This window comes from Mobula hypostoma, chromosome 22, assembly GCF_963921235.1.
Source record: "Mobula hypostoma chromosome 22, sMobHyp1.1, whole genome shotgun sequence".
In the NCBI taxonomy this organism is placed as follows: domain Eukaryota; kingdom Metazoa; phylum Chordata; class Chondrichthyes; order Myliobatiformes; family Myliobatidae; genus Mobula; species Mobula hypostoma.
The window spans coordinates 41,112,335-41,128,919 of NC_086118.1; the positions used below are offsets into that span (position 1 = coordinate 41,112,335).

The 16,585-nt window shown below is 39.0% G+C and overlaps 1 protein-coding gene across 4 annotated transcripts in view; it reads left to right on the top strand.

The window, feature by feature from the left end:
• LOC134360307 (transmembrane channel-like protein 7) overlaps positions 1 to 16,585 on the top strand; it is a 55,928-nt gene that overhangs the window by 14,058 nt on the left and 25,285 nt on the right. For all 4 annotated transcript variants that reach the window (XR_010021312.1, XR_010021313.1, XM_063074521.1 and 1 more), the window contains exons 4-9: positions 853 to 1,014; positions 2,673 to 2,767; positions 4,693 to 4,832; positions 7,285 to 7,432; positions 9,202 to 9,375; positions 12,957 to 13,120. Coding sequence is in view for 2 of the 4 variants with exons in the window: in XM_063074521.1 (XP_062930591.1) it covers positions 853 to 1,014; positions 2,673 to 2,767; positions 4,693 to 4,832; positions 7,285 to 7,432; positions 9,202 to 9,375; positions 12,957 to 13,120 (883 nt within the window). In the remaining 2 variants the exon portion in view is untranslated. The remainder of the gene's footprint in view (positions 1 to 852; positions 1,015 to 2,672; positions 2,768 to 4,692; positions 4,833 to 7,284; positions 7,433 to 9,201; positions 9,376 to 12,956; positions 13,121 to 16,585) is intronic.

The following is a 16,585-nucleotide window of genomic DNA, read 5'->3' on the forward strand; positions in this document are numbered from 1 at the left end:
CTTAAATATACATAAAAGCTTGGTCTCCACAGCTGCCTGTGGTAATTAATCCAACAGATTCACCATTAATCCAACAGATTCACCACTCTCTGTGTAAAGAAATCCATCCTCATCTCCATTCTAAAAGGACACCCCTCTATTCTGAGGCTCTGGTCTTAGATTCTCCCACCATAGGAAACATCCTCTCCACATCCACTCTATCAAGGCCTTTCACTATTCGATAAGTTTCAATGACGTCACCCCTCATTCTTCTGAATTCCAGTGAATACAAGCCCAGAGCCATCAGACACTCTTTGTATGACAAGCCACTCAATTTGGGAATCTTTGACATATAACATAAAAAGAATCGGTCCCAGCAGAAACCCCTGTGGAATACCTCTATTTTTCAAAAACTAGTGTGTGATAGGGAAATTTAATGGTGATTTTCATGATTAGCAGTCCAAAATCCATAAGATACACACAAAAATACTGAGGAAGAAAAATCTTTGTTATGAGTATTTAATATGAGGCTTTTAGAACTTTGTTTACTGAAGGGATTGAGAAAACATCATGGACTGATCAGCACAATCTCAATAGATGATGGAAATGGAGTAATTCAGTTCCTACCTTGCTATAAAGTCCGAAGTTGAACATGGCTTAATTGAATGCTGAACATAATGACAGATTTAATTTTCCATTTGTTCTAGGAATAAATGAAAAACATATTGTATGTTGAAGCACTTTCTTGAAGGTGTAAAAGACATTTTGGTTAGAACTACTATACTGAAGAGTCCACTTTAATTTTCAAAATCAAAATAATTTTGAATGGCACCTTACGTTAATCTATTGTTTCACGACGTGTTTTGGACTTAGGTCACTTTGGGACTGGCATCCAGTCATACTTCACGTTCCTTCGTTTCTTGGTTTTCCTGAATCTTTTGGCATTTCTTTTGGTCAGTGGTTTTGTGCTCCTGCCTTCTATCTACATAACCAACATGGACCTTACTCAGACAGACACGGAGCGCCTAAAGAACAGTGAGTCTATGATATGTGTCAAATTTTATGCCATCATTATGCATAATAATATACTATGCATGTCCATGTTCAATTGCAAAAACTGTTCAACTGTGACAGATTAAAATGATTAATTTTCTTTGCCTCTGCATTACTATCCACCCCTTTCACTTGCTACATGAATGGATGTACAAATTGCTGTCAGAATTCAATGATTTTAGAGATTTATTCTTGGAATGGTTTGTGTAACAATCATTTGGCAGTAATATCTGAGGTGATGGAGGACTTCAAAGTTATTAAATATAACTGAGATTTTGTTTACATATACGTTTTTTCTCATTGTGTTTATTGGCTTTTGCTTCTGATCAAGTTAATTCATGGTGCTATTGTTTATTTTGAAATATCTCTCTGGTTTCCATTTGTTTTATTTTAATTCAAAGGGAATACTTTCGGAGGCATTAGTCCATGTTATTTCTATTTCAATTGCCCTGCTTGCTGGTTCAAAGCTGAGATAACCATGAAGCTGCCATGAAGAGTTAGTCAAGAATTCTTCCTAACAATTGGAGCATTCTTTATTCACTCTCTAAATTTTACATTGAGTCATTGAGCACTACAACTCAGAAGCAGACCCTTTGGCCCATCTAGTTCATGCTGAACTATTATTCCTCCTAGTCCCATTGACTATTGGCCGTGGCTGGTCAGATTCTCCCCAGGTTACGATTGCCTGACTTAAGGACAATACAAGTGAGCATATGGGAGACCAGCAGGATGGATGTGATGCCCGTTGTGGTGATTCAGGCATCCTCTGTTGTGTGGGATGGGGCATTTCTGCATGCCCTTTCGCCCAGTTGGGCTGGGTTGAGCTGAACAGAGCTGAGAAGGTTGAGCAGATTCCACTTGTTACTCACCTCTGAGTTTGCGAGGCCATTTGGTGCCTGCTTTCTCTTCCATCACAGCTGTAATCCACTCCCATGTTGCTTTTGTGGATTTCCAATTCATAAGCCATCCTCAAGAACATAACCTGTACAATATTTTGGAAGCTCAGCTCCACGAATCTTCAACTAAACTGCAAATATTAGTCTCAAACCAAGCACCTTCTCATTTACTGAATTGCTAATTTTAGAGGTGGATTTGGTCCAGGCAGCATATGATCTACTAAGCATTGTTGGAATACCTGTACTTCAGTTAAGAAGATGATTTATCTTCATATTTAATTACAGGCATTCACAGAATGCCTTGCCCATTATTTATATTTTAACGATTTCTACAATACGACATTATCTGAATTGTCAAAATGCTTATCTTTATAATCATAGGATTGAAAAGATCAAGGGAATTTCTGATCAGTACCAAATGCAGGCTCTTATATTGTTTCTCTTCTAACGACTTCAAGGTGGACTTTATTGATTCATTTGTTTATTGATTGATTGAGTGAATGAATGATTGATTGATTGAGATACTTCATGGAATAAGCTATTCCGGCCGCGATGTTGTAATAATTTTAATCTGATGTGAATTCTCAAATTAATTCAAATGGACATTGGTTGTAATGGTTCAAACATCTATAAGCTCTCTTCTCTATATACGTCTATATTTAAATATACTGTAATCGAGTAAGGTGCTGGAGTCCATTCAGTAATACTAGGTGCAAACATCTAATTAACGATCTGTGTTTCCAGTTTCTCTTTCAGCACCTGAGTGCTCCAGATATGATCAACATCCAAAGGGCTTAGTTTCTTTTTATGACAAAATCCTGGATCTGTTCTCTGGGACAGTAAGTTATTTAAATTTAAAATGTGACTCAAATGAAATACACTTGGGTTCAGCAGTTGTTCACTTAAGAGATAAGTAGCTGCCAGCTTCCAAATGGTGTATTCGTAACCAGCCACGGTGTTGTATGAAGTTAAGGCTTCTGCACATCAGACATCAGTGCAGCCAAGACTGAACACATGCAGAAGTTTAGCAGTATACGCATTAAAACACTAATTTGAATACCATATAATCCCAGAATCCATAAATATCTGCCTCATAAATCCTGATTAAAACTTTGTGGTCTCACCTCTAATTTAAAACGTAGATTTTAATTGAGACTTGTAAGATATTTCTCTATATGATTTCGTAAACCATAGTTTCATGAAGCAAGTCAGCTAATTAGTGTGGGCAGCAATTCCAATCAAAAACAAATTGTTCTGTATTCATGGTTGTAGAGCTTGAATGACTAAATAGAAGAAAACCTGACTGATGAAGGAATAGATTTTAAAAGAATGGGAATATTATGTAACAGTTCATGCATTTTACTCTCTGGAAATACCCATTTCTTGCTATGAAACAAGTGTAGGGTGCTGTGAGCCACTCCATTGACCATTGGCTTAATGTGTGTCTTAACAAAAATGAAACAATGAAAAGTTACTATGTAAGATCACAGAACAAAATCAAACTTGGATTGCAGAAAATGAATGAAATCCCGAATTTTAAAAATAGGTCAAAAGTGAAAAGGCTAAACTATGCAAGCACTGTAGCTGCCAGGATTTTGAAATTGAGTAAGAAAACTGTATATGGAGAGAAACAGGTCACCATAACTGGGGAAAAAGCAGTGGATAAGACTATTTTATGATGGAGAGAAAATGAGATGAAATGAGCATCAGGTGAGATCAAATGGCCAAAGCATTGATTCATATTGGGTTGGAAGGGCCTGTCCCATGTTGTATCTCTAAATAAATAAAATTGATTCTACTGTTCTCTGTCATGCCTCCTCTTGACCTCATTCTTTACGTCTCTAATGCTTGCCACTACACTAATATGGACCTCAGTGTTGAGTTCAGAAGATTGTAATGTACCTAAACGAAAGATGAAGCAGTGACCCAACATTCAGCTTCATTGGAACAGTTTGGTAGAGATGGACCGAGATATCAGAGTGAGAACAGGGTGGAAATTGAAGTGAAAAGACATCCAAAATGCAGCGCCATACTTATGAGCCAAATAGGAATGTTACACAAAATAGTCACCCAATCTGCCCCTGCAAGTCATTATAAGCAGTTTATCGAATTCAATGATGAACACATACATTAGAAAGAGGAATGTTATGTGCTGGGAAAGGAGAGATGTGAAGGACAGAATTATGTTACCTACATTTGTGCTGACGAGTGCCAAGGGAAAGTGAAGAGTAATTCAGGGTGCTTAGAGAGCAGATCAGGACGACATGAACAGTCTAGAAAGGTGAAAGGAGAACGGAGGATATATTGAGTGGGAGTATGGGGGCAGAGGGTCCAGTGGATGGGAGTGAGAGATGAATGCAGCTCAGCCACTGTTAAGATCAAGCATTTTCTTTGATGGCAAATAAAAATGTCTAGCTTTTGGAAAATTGTCCCTCTAGATTAGATAACGCCTTCAGCATTGGTGTAGTGGTTAGGAAGGAGGTAGGAAATGCACATTAATAAAACGAACTTGGTAATTGATAACTTGTAGGGTGAGCAATCAGGAAGGTGGATGGAAATACAAACATAAGATATAGTTTTATTGGTGTTGGAGCTGTACAGTTGGTGTTCTTGCCATGATTAGCCAGGACATGAAGTTCAGTTATCAACTGAAATATCAAGGTACAGTCTGAGAGAGCAAATCAGCATCAGAATTTAACCTTTAAAATTAGGAAAAAGAGTCTTTAAATTGTTCCTTTTTAATATTATTAATATTTTTTTTCAGGGATTCATGGAAGATTCCTATATGTTCTATGGGCATTATAAATTTGGTGTGTACAAGAGCTTGAACTATAACCCTTCTTTGGCTTATCTGCTCACCATGGTCTTCTACTTCCTGTTCTGTCTTTGCTGGATTGTAAAGAGGTTTGATTTTCCTTTACCCTTTATACTGTACTGATTTAAAATTTGTTACTTAATATGAATACAGTTTAAAGAAATTGTGTTCGTCCATTGTCGACGTCGATGAGGACCTCGACACCATTATGATGGCGTCGAGACTAGCACGTGAGTTGGATTTAAGTGAGGGAGAGTTGCGCAGCGTCAGCCTCACTCTCTCTTCCCAAATCCCATCTGGATCCAGTGGCAAGACAGAGTCGAGACAGCTGGAGATGGGACTAGGTGCAGTGGATGACCAGGGCGTCTTCTGTTTCTTGTCCTGCTCTACACGTTCCACGACGCTTGCAGAGACCGCCTTCTTGACAGTTGGACCTTCCATTGGTCTTGTCCGCTCAATCCGCCAGAGTCTGTCTTCACATGCTGGGATAGACAACTCCCTACCTCACCGAGGGTTTGAGACCCGTTGGCTACCCTCACCTGGTTTAGCTGGCTTGTTGAAGCTGTTGCCCGGGGTGTGGCTGCTGTCGCATGCAAACAGCTACATGGAGCCACAGGTCAGAGCTGAGTGCCAGGTGGGGACCAAAGGTGGACTAACAACCTTGAAAAGGACGTGACATGTTCCCCCACCAGAGGTACTACCCCTCCCTGACACCTCATAAGCCCCTTAAGAAATGAGGTAAACCTTGCAATCATGAAAATGAAGCTCAGACAAAGACGTAGCGGGATAACAAACTTTATCCCATTGCCCATTTGTTACTTGTAAATGCACAATATACCAATTCATATATCATAGCAAGACCATTCTTCTTTCAGAAGAACCTTTCAAATAGGAAAAATAATTTTCAGAAACAAGAGATTCTGCAGATACCGAAAATCCAGAATAATACACACAAAATGCCGGAGGAACTCAGCAGGTCAGACAGCATCAATGAGAGGAATAAAGAGTCAACATTTCAGGCTGAGACCCTTCATCAGGACTGGAAAGGAAGAGAGAAGAAGCCAGAATAAGAAGGTCAGGGTAGTGGAATGAGTACAAGCTAGAAGGTGATAGGTGAAGCCAGGTGAAGAGAGAGGTAAGTGGGTTGAGGGGTGGGTGAAGTGAGAATGTGGGAGGTGATGGGTGGAAAAGGAAAAGGGCAGAAGAAGAAGGAAAATGATAGGAGATGTGAGTGGACCATTGGAGCAAGTGAAGGAGAGGCAGCAGTAGAAGGAGGTGATAAGTAGCTGAGGAGAAGAGAAAGGGGTAAGAGGAGAGCTAAAATGGAGAATAGAGGGGCAAGGCTGTTGTGGGAGATGTTACTGGAATTTAGAGAAATCGATGTTCATGTCATCAGGTTGGGGGCTACTCAGGTGGAACATGAGATGTTGCTCCTTCATCCTGAGTGCAGCCTCATTGTGGTAGTAGAGGAGGCCAATATTAAGTTCCATTTATGATTTCATTGAAGAGAATGGGCAAAGATAGAACTTTGGAAGTCAAGGTAGTTTTCTAAGGAGGAAACAAATACTAGGTATCATTTAAAGATAATTTATTAAGCACACGTGAACTTGCAGTTGTCTTTAAGACACAAATTGTCAAATAAATTAGGAAGATCTGAAACATTTTTTTGAATGGGGGAAACAAATCCAATCCTGGAACAGACCAATGTCACAATTTAACTGTAAAACCTGTAGAAAAGCTCTTCTAAATCGTTGTAAAGTTGGGATGTTTCTGATAAATGGTCACAGCATGTTGTTGCAGTTCTGAGCAGATTTGGTGGTGTTAACATTATATTATTTCATTGCGAAAAGCAGAACATCCACGTAATGCCCCGGGGTGGCTTCATTCCATCAGTGTTGATAAAGCTTTGATTCATTGGTAGAGTGTGGTGAAGCAATTAATGACTAGACTAGTTATCCAGGGGCCTGTGCCAACAATCCAGAAACCTGGGTTCAAATGCCTAGACTACAGCTGTGGAATTTATTACTATGCTCCGAGGCAGAGTTATTTTAAAGGAGGTGAAATGTCATGTGGAATGAACAAGTTATTCAATGGTTTGTCATCTTCTAGGAATGATCTCCAAGGGGCATTTACTCCATTCAGCACAACCTTACTCCTGAGATGCAATTTCATTGGACTTTCGAGAAATTGAAAGATGTGTGGTTGTATTCAAATGATGAAAGATCACAGCCAGAAATGTCGACTGTTTACTCTTTTCCATAGATGCTACCTGACCTGCTGAGTTCCTCCAGCACTTTATGTGTGTGGCTTTGGATTTCCAGCATCTGCAGATTTACTGGTGCTAGTATTCTACTGGTCTTTTCCAGTTGTGACCTTTACGAAAAGTACATTAAAAGTAATAAGAAGATGTATAAACGATGGGAAACTCAGAAGAAAACCAGAACATCATTGAACACAGTGATGTGGTAGTCTTGAGCTTAAACACATAGTACACTGTGAAAATAAGTGCTCTTTAAAACTGTGATGGACTTGTCTTCGCAGGACAGTGAATAGATTTAAACAAGAGAGTATGCACGAGGATAATTACAATTCCAGACAAAGTGCCAAGATCTTCACTCTCTGGGATTTTTGTATAAAGGAAAACACCACGGCTGAATTGAAGCACCACTGCATTGTGAATGAACTGAAGGTATTGGAACCTTATAGGTCACATGCAACCATACTATTGTAATCTTTTAAGTGAACACTCTTGAGTTGTTTATGAGTTCATTTGGAACAAGTATAAACTGTTTTGTTCCAAAATTGTGCTCTTCTCCATTGGTTTTGTAGCCATTTGGAGTCATTAGCGTATGAAGAGTTGCAGCATGAAAATAGGCTCTCTAGCCATCATGGCGGTGCTGACTGTTACACTACCCATTTACACTACATTAGTTGGAGTCATTAACCTATACATCACAGATTACACTGCTTCTGCCTGTGATATCATTCATTTATGAATTAATCCATAAGTTACTCAAAGAGACAATCAATGCCATAAATAATTCTTGGTAGTTATAGCATAAGGGATGGTATAAATATTAGATAGTCAACTCAGTGATGACCTGGGTCACCTTTTACTGATGAAATGTGTAGATCATTCAAGGCTCTTTCCAGCAATGTGATTGACTAACTAATATTATCTGTTGTTCTCTTAAATACATGATGTCAGCAAGCTGTTGTTGCTATGATGCAGTTGGAATCATATAGCAACCAACAAAGGCCAAGCCACCCAAAATTCCTTTTCTATTTTTTAATGCATTCCCCTTCCTTTGTTTTAAGGGGAATATCCTTAGATCTGCTTGAAGTACAAAATCCCTGGTAATTGATCCAGGAAATCTCCTTGTACCCTCTTTAAAGCCTTGACATCTTTTCTGTCATATGAATCCCAGAACTGTGTCCAAATGAGTGACGTATAAACTTGCTTTCAATCAAACAATTCACTAATGTTTTATACAACTAATAATTCTCAAATGAGGTACTTTATAACAGCAGAAGTGGATCCAGGGACCTGAGCTACCGATTAAATATTAATCGTTGTTAAGTTTAACCAGATTCTGTAAGACCATTAGTAATTGGTTTGTTTGGAATTCAAGGTAAATTTATCACCTGAGATTCATTTACTTTCAGGCACACTAATTAAATTCATAGACTAATAACCAGAACAGAATCAATGAAAGACCGCACCAACTAGGTCTTCAGCCACTGTTCAAAAGTCAACAAACTTTGCAAATACAAAAAGAAAAAAAGTAATAAATAAATAAGCAATAACTATCGAGAACATGAGATGAAGAGCCATTGAAACTGGGTCCATTGGTTGTGGGAACATTTCAATGATGGGGCAAGTGAAGTTTAGTGACATTATCCACTTTGTTTCATGACCCTGATGGTTGAGGGGTAATAACCGTTCCTGAACCTATTGGTGTGAGTCTTGAGGCTCCTGTACCTCCTTCCTGATGGCAGCTGCGAGAAGAGAACACATCTTGGGTGGTGAAAGTCCCAACGATGGACACTGCTTTCCTGCGACAATGGCGGGGAGAGATTTACCCATGATGGACTGGGCCATATTCACTACCTTTTGTAAGATTTTCCATTCGAGGGCATGGGTGTGGGTGTGATGCAGCCAGTCAATATACTCTCCACTTCACATCTAAAGAAGTTCATCAAAGTTCTCGATTTCATTCTGAATCTTCACAAACTGCTAAAGAAGTAGAGGCACTGACGTGCTTTCTTCATAATTGCACTCTTATCCTGTTAGGAAACTTCTCCAGTTTCTCAAAGTAAAGCAGATTTCAACTGATGTTTTGGCCAGTAACTCCACTCTAATGAGATATTTAAGATAATGTTTAAACTGCTGATTAAACTTTAAATATTCAAAGTTAATTGAGTGCCATGCCTTGTAATTTTTTTTGTTTTAACTAGATTGACTTAGCAGAGCAAACATACAAGAGGAGAAAAGCAGAACGAACTACAAGGGAGAGAGCAATTCTTTACTTCGTCCGCTTTTTGCTCAATTTGTTTATCATGATTGTTTTGACTGGAGCTTTCTATGTCATTTATCAAGCCACAAAATCGTCTCAAAATTTCCAGCAGCAGGTGAGCAGTAGATAAAGTTAAAGAACATGGAATGATTATGTTACTAGCCTATAAATCCACAGTCCCAAAGATCCAGATTCATTCCTGATATTGGGAGAGATTAGGGTGGGATTTCCACATTTCATTTGTAAACATGTGGGTTAATTTCCTCACACAATACAAAGACATGTTCATGAGTTAACTGACTACTGTAAATTTACCCTTAGTGTAGGTAAATGACAAATTAATTCTAAAATAAGATAGTTGATTTGTATGTGAGAGATTAAATTGCAAGGACAATAGGGAATAAGAAGCAAAACAGGATTGTCCTGTTGATAGCTGGGATGGACTTGACCTGTATTGTAATATATAAAAGAATAAGCACCTGAAAACAAGACCGTTTATGCTTCATCACCCTTTAATCCTTTAATCCTTTCTCCCTTGTGAATTTACCTGTCTTTCCTAAGGCAGTTGCCTCACCAGCTCCATCTGGTGGCAAGGTCAAGCCCAATCCTTTTTTAAGCATTTCTCCTGCAAAAATTAAGAATTTACCCGTGCTCCTTTTTGAATAAACTAAAGAAAAATTCTTATTATTGGTTTGCCATTGTTATGTATACTGAGATACAGTGAAATGCTCCCAGACAGTTCACTCCATATTCAGGTATGCTGAGAGTAAAAAGATAAATGGAATAGAGAACTTTATGTCACTGTTACAGAGAAAGGGCAGTGCAAGTAGACAAATAATGTGTACGAGCCTTATTATTAATATTTCCTAAAAGTTCCTGAATCTCATCCACATTCCACTTAAGCCAATACCGTAACTATATGATATTGGTCAGTCCAACTGTTTCTCTTCAGTTTAATGTAGTTATAATGCTCCACTCTATTTTTGACAGTTGTGCAAAATCAAACGGATGTTATTGAATTTATTAAGGGATAAAAATCCATTGTGTTTACAAAATACATCAAGATAACCCAGAAAGATAGAAATGACCACAACCTTAATGGAAGGTGCAATCTGTTGTCATCAGAAAATAAGTATAAGGGCATAATTCTCTAAAGAATTAGATTCTTACATGTCTAGATAACTAATGATTTTATTTGGGTGATACAATATGCTTAAATGCTGTTAAAACATGTATTAATTTAAATAATTAAAACTAGTTAATTTATGAATTAAACTGTCATGAAAAGCTCAAAATTGCCCTATTCAATATTGTTTGGGAATTAACTTCAAAGCACAGTGTAAATATTTTCATAGAGTCATAGAAAAGTACAGCACAGAAACAGGACCTTCAGCCCATCTAGCCCCTGCTGAGCCACTTAAACTGCCTAATCCCATCAATTAGCACCTCACCATACCCCTACCATCCATGTACCTATCTAAACTTCTCTTAAGCTTTGAAATCAAACTTGCCACAATTATGGACCTGTATTCCCAGATCCCTTTGTTCTATCGCACTCCTCGGTGCCCTACCATTCACTGCGTAAGACCTTCCGTGCATGGTCCTACCAAAGTGCAACACTTTGCACTTGTCTGCATTAAACTCCACCTGCCATTTTTCAGCCCATTTTTCCAACTGATCCAGATCCCACTGCAAGCCATAGTAGTGTTCCTCACTGTCCATTACACCTCCAATCTTTGTGTCATCCACAAATTTGCTGATCCAGTTAACCACATTATCATCCAGATCATTTATATAGATGACGGACTACAATGGACTCAGCACCGATCCCTCCAGCACACCACTAGTCGCAGGCCTCCAATCAGAGAGGCAACCATCTACTACCCCTCTCTGGCTTCACCCACAAAGCCAATGTCTAATGCAATTTACTACCTCATCCTGAATGCCAGGCAACTGCACCTTCTTGACCATTGACCAAGCTCCCATGCAGGATCTTCTTAAATGCCTTGCTGAAGTCCATGAAGCCAACATCCATTGCCTTGCCTTAATCCATTTTCCTGGTAAATTCTTTGAAAAACTCTCTAAGATTAATTAGACATGACCTACCACGCACGAAGTCATGCTGACTGTGCTTCATCAGTCCATTTCTATTCAAGTACTCACATATCCGGTCCCTTAGAATATCTTCCAACAAATTTCCCATTACTGATGTCAGGCTCACTGGCATGTAATTTATTTATAGACCCTTCTTAAATAGCGGAACAAGATCGACTATCCTCCAATCCTCCGGCACCTGATCGGCAAAAATAGCAATAGGGAAATAAAAATAGGAAGAAATGAAAGTGAGATAAGCACCCTGAAGATGGAACAGGTAGAATATAGGAGAAAATATACGCTCAGTAGCTACTTTGTTAGGTATTAGGAGGTACTGAATAAAGTGGCCGCTAACTGTATTTTTGTGGTCTTCAACAGTTATAGCCCATCCACGTCAAGATTCAATGTGTTGCACATTCAGAGATGCTCTTCTGCACACCAATGATGTAACATGTGATTATTTGAGCTACTGTCACCTTCCTGTCAACTTGAACCAGTCTGGCCATTCTCCTCTGACCTCTCTCATTAACAAGGCACTTTCACCATCAGATGACTGGATTTTTTTCTTTTAGTTTTTGCACTGTTCCCTGTAAACTCTGGAGACCATACTGCATAAAAATCGCAGAAGATCAGCTGTTTCTGAGATACTTAAGCCACACTTCTGCCACCAACAGTCATTCCATGCTCAATGTCACTTAGATCACATTTCTTCCCTATTCTGATTTTTGTCTGTACGATAACTGAACGTCTTGATGATGTCTGCGTGCTTTATGCAATGAATCGCTGCCACATGATTGGCTGATGAGATATCTGCATTAAAGAGCAGGTGTACGGGTAGATCTAATAAAGTGAGTAGATTAGTTTGTCTTCAACAGCACCAAGGAAAGCTTGAGTGAAGTTGTGTGTTGGAAGAGCACTTAATATCAGAAATGTAACTGCAAATACCTGAAATGCTTTGATCCTTAGGCAACAACTTGTTGGATTAATGAACTTGTACATAGAAGTTCTAGAATCTCTGGTGTCCTGGCCATCTGAAAGCTGCTGTCAAAATTGGTCAAATGTCATAGCAAGTCAGAAGGAGTGTTACCGCCCAGTATGAATCCAAAAGAAAGAAACCTGCAGTAACGTGGAGGCAATAGCTACAATACACTATTTTTTGCCAATAACAATTGTAGCTCATTCCATAGCTGTAAGAAAGTCTTGATCCATTTCTCAAAGTTGGGTGTGTGGCCCTATAGACCTCAAATGGCCAGTGTGTGTAGTTTCTTTTGCTCTGGAACTCAGGTGAGGGAAGGCAAGGGAACCCACAGTCTGGCTACAATACCAATGCCACTGGTGGGTTGACACATCCCAGTGGCTTCAGCTTCAGTCTTCGTTTTAGTCTTTTAGTCTTCATTTTCTTTAATCTTTGCCTGAATTGGCTATTCCTTTCCCAATGAAATTTTAATTCTCCTTCCATTGGGTTTATGCCATTCGGAATATTGGAATTCTGAATCAAAGTGATCTTCTGTAAGGATTTGAAACATGGAGGACTAGTACCACTGGGAAAAGTTATGGCTCCAGGTATCTATGTATATATTAAATTATCTTTCTTTCTCCTAGGAGAGTAAACAGGGGAGATTTGCATTTGTCACGGAATTCTTCATGGAATATCTTCCATCCTTAATCCTCACCTTTAACAACATTCTTCTGCCATACTTATTTTGGATAATTATCCGATATGAAGATTATCCACCAAACACTGAAATCAATTTGATATTAATCAGGTAAACCCTCTACCTGCTTTTCTAGACAACTAAATCTGTGATTAAATATATTTTACTAATGATGTGACTTATGGGTTAATAGGTTAATTGGTCACATTGTTGTGACTAGGCAGGATAGACTTGTTGAGCTGGATAAATAAAATAAAGTATTGTCAGTCTGAGACCCATTAGGCAGAACCTTAAAAGTAATTGAAAATACAATGTGTTGTACTTTATATATTGGGTCTATTCTTTCCGAGTTTGTAACAAGTCAGTTTTTTTTTGGGTGCAAATATTATCCAACTAATTTCACTTTGGATACAATTTAGATATCATTAGCTTCCATGGTGGTCTAAACTACTTGGTTCGGAACATGTTAACACTTGTAATGAAGCAGAATAAGTGGAAGTTAATTGTGGAATCTGAAATAATGTGAAGCCTAAATGGGATTAGCAGGAATTACCTATTTACTCTTGGAAGTGGGTGGTGTGATGGATCCAAAGGAGGTCTAAGGCGCTCCTTTGGGCAAGATGTAGTATCTGCTTAGCTATGTCGCCCCCCCCCCCCCACCTCGATCAGGGTCACGTGAAGTCATATGAGCAGCTGGAGCATATCACAAGTCCTGGTTATGCGACCACTGACACCAGACAGACAATCTCTAAAGAGGATTGATAATGGCTGGGATCAACTATCTTGTAAAGACACTGCCCAGAAAAAGGCAATGGCAAACTACTTCTGCAGAAAAATTTGCCAAGAATAATCATGGTCATGGAAAGAGCATGATTGCCATGTCATACAATGGGCACATAATGAACAAACTCTTAGAAGAAGGCTCATTAGCTTTAAATTAATTGGTAAAAGGATCAGAGGGAATTTAAGGAAACTTTTTTTCATCCAAAGTGAAAAAATTCTCTGCCTGGTAAAGAATTTGGTAAAGAATTCCCTGCCTGAGGGAATGGTAGAAATAACCACATATTTAAAATGTACTGAAGAGCCTGAACCTATAAGGATATAATTGACAGATTTGAAATGGGAGTAACCAACACCTCAACTTTTGGATAGTATGGACCTACTTGGATGAATGGCCTTCTCCTGTGTCAAAACTTTCTGTGATCTGTGAACTCTGTGGTCCCTAAGTGAAGCTACAACACAACAGTACTGAACAGAAAGGAAATAATTTTTCCACAGAGCATTTTATACACTCAGAATGTTCTCAAATGCTTCATTACTAATGAATTAATTTTGAAAGTAATTTAGTACCATAATGTTGATAAGTGTGAAGAACAATTAACTTATAATAGTTCAGTTGTTAGATAAATATTGAAGAAGATGCTGGAAGAATTGTATTACTGTTCAGATAGCAGTAAAGAGGTTTTTGTTTTAACATCTCATGTCAGAAAGTGACGTGTAATAATTCAGCACCCACTAGGTCATTCACTGATCTGTCTGCCTGGATTTTTAAATTTCTAAAAATGTTGTTATGAGGCGAAGAAAAAATATCAACAAAAATAATACATTATTATTACATAAGTATTAAAAATTTCAAGAATATCCAGCTTTTTAGCTGGCCAGAATAAAAGGGCTTTTAGGCCGAGAAAGTTCTAGGTGGGATCCTCTGCATATGCTGTTACTCAGTCCTGGGTGGGGTAACAAGGGCAACTCTTCAGCTAGTCCTGATGAACAAATGGGTTGGTCTGAAATTGGATGGAATGGAAGAGGTATTCGATGATACAAATTGTGGTGGTACTGGTTAAAAAGGTGGTATCGACTCATGAGTAACACAAGGAATCAGAATCTGATTTATTATCACTGAAAATTTTATTATCGAAGTAAATTTATTATGAAAGTACAGTACATATATCTCATCATTTCCAGCCCTGGTTCATTTTCTTGCAGGCATATATAATAAATCCATAATAGAATAATAGCCACAATAAAATCAATAAAAGACTGCACCAACTGGGTGTTCAACCAGTGTGAAAAAAATAACAAGCTGTGCAAATACAAAAAGAAATAAATAATAATAAATAAACAATAAGTATTGAGAACATTTGATGAAGAGTCCTTGAAAGTGCGTCCATAAGTTGTGGGAACATTTCAGTGTTGAGGCAAGTGAAGTTGAGTGAAGTTATCCCTTTTGGTTCAAGAGCCTGATGGTTAAGCGGTAATAACTGTTTCTGAACCTGGTGTTGTGATTCCTGAGATTACTGTGCCTTCTTCCTGATGACAGCACTGTGAAGAGAGCATGACCTGGGTGCGGGGGTCCCTGATGATGGATGGTGCTTTCCTGTGACAATGCTCCATGTAGATGTGCTCAACAGCGGGGAGGGCTTTACCTGTGATGTACTGGTCCAAATTCATTACTTTTTTTTTATCAGTTCAAGGGCATTGGTGTTTCCATACCAGGCTGTGATGCAGCCAGTCAATATCGTCTCCACCACACATCTATAGAAGTTTGATAAAGTTTTAGATGTCATGCTGAATCCTCACAAACTCCTGAGAAAGTAGAGGTACTGCCTTACTTTTTCTGTAATTGCACTTATGTGCTGGGCCCAGGACAGTTCCTCTGAAATTATAACACTGAGGAATTTAATGCTGCTGACCTTCTCTGTCACTAAACCTCCGAAGAGGACTGGCTAATGGACCTATGGTTTCCTCCTCCTGAAGTCAATAATCAGCTCCTTGGTCTTTCCGACATTAAGTAATGAGGTTGTTGTTGTGGCACCACTCGGCCAGATTTTTAATCTCCCTCCTATTGCTGATTTGTCATCACCTCTGAATCGGCCAATAACATTGAAGTCATCAGCAAAGTTGAAAATGGCATTGAAGCTGTGATTAGCCGCACAGTCATAAGAGTACAGCGAGTAGAGCAGGGGGCTAAGTACATAGCCTTGTGATACACCTAGGCTGAGGAAGGTTGTGGAGAAAATGTTGTCAGCAATCCAAACTTACTGAGGTCTGGAAGTGAGGAAATCAAGGATCCAATTGCGCAAAGAGGTATTGAGGCCAAGGTCTTGAAGCTTATGATTAGTTTTGTGAGAATGATAGTATTGAATGCCGAGCTGTAGTCAATAAAGAGCATCCTGATGTATGTTTGCTCTCCAGATGTTCCAGGATTGAGTGAAAGGCTAATGAGGTGGCATCCGATGGGGGCCCTGTTTCTCAGGAGGCAAAATTGGAGTGGATCCAAGTTGCTTCTCAGGCAGGAATTGATATGTTTCACCACCAACCTCTCAAAGCTCTTCATCACTGTGGATACAAGTGCCACTGGACGGTAGGCATTGAGGCAGGTCACCATGTTCTTCTTAGGCACTGGTCTAATTTGAAGCCTGCTTGAAGGATTTGGGTACCTCAGTCTGCCAAAGCAAGAGGGTAAAGATCTCAGTGAACACATTAAAGCATAGGTCTTTCATACTTGTCCCAGGTGCCCCATCTGGGCTGGATGTATTTTGTGGGTTCACCCTCCTGAAAGATGCCTACACTTTG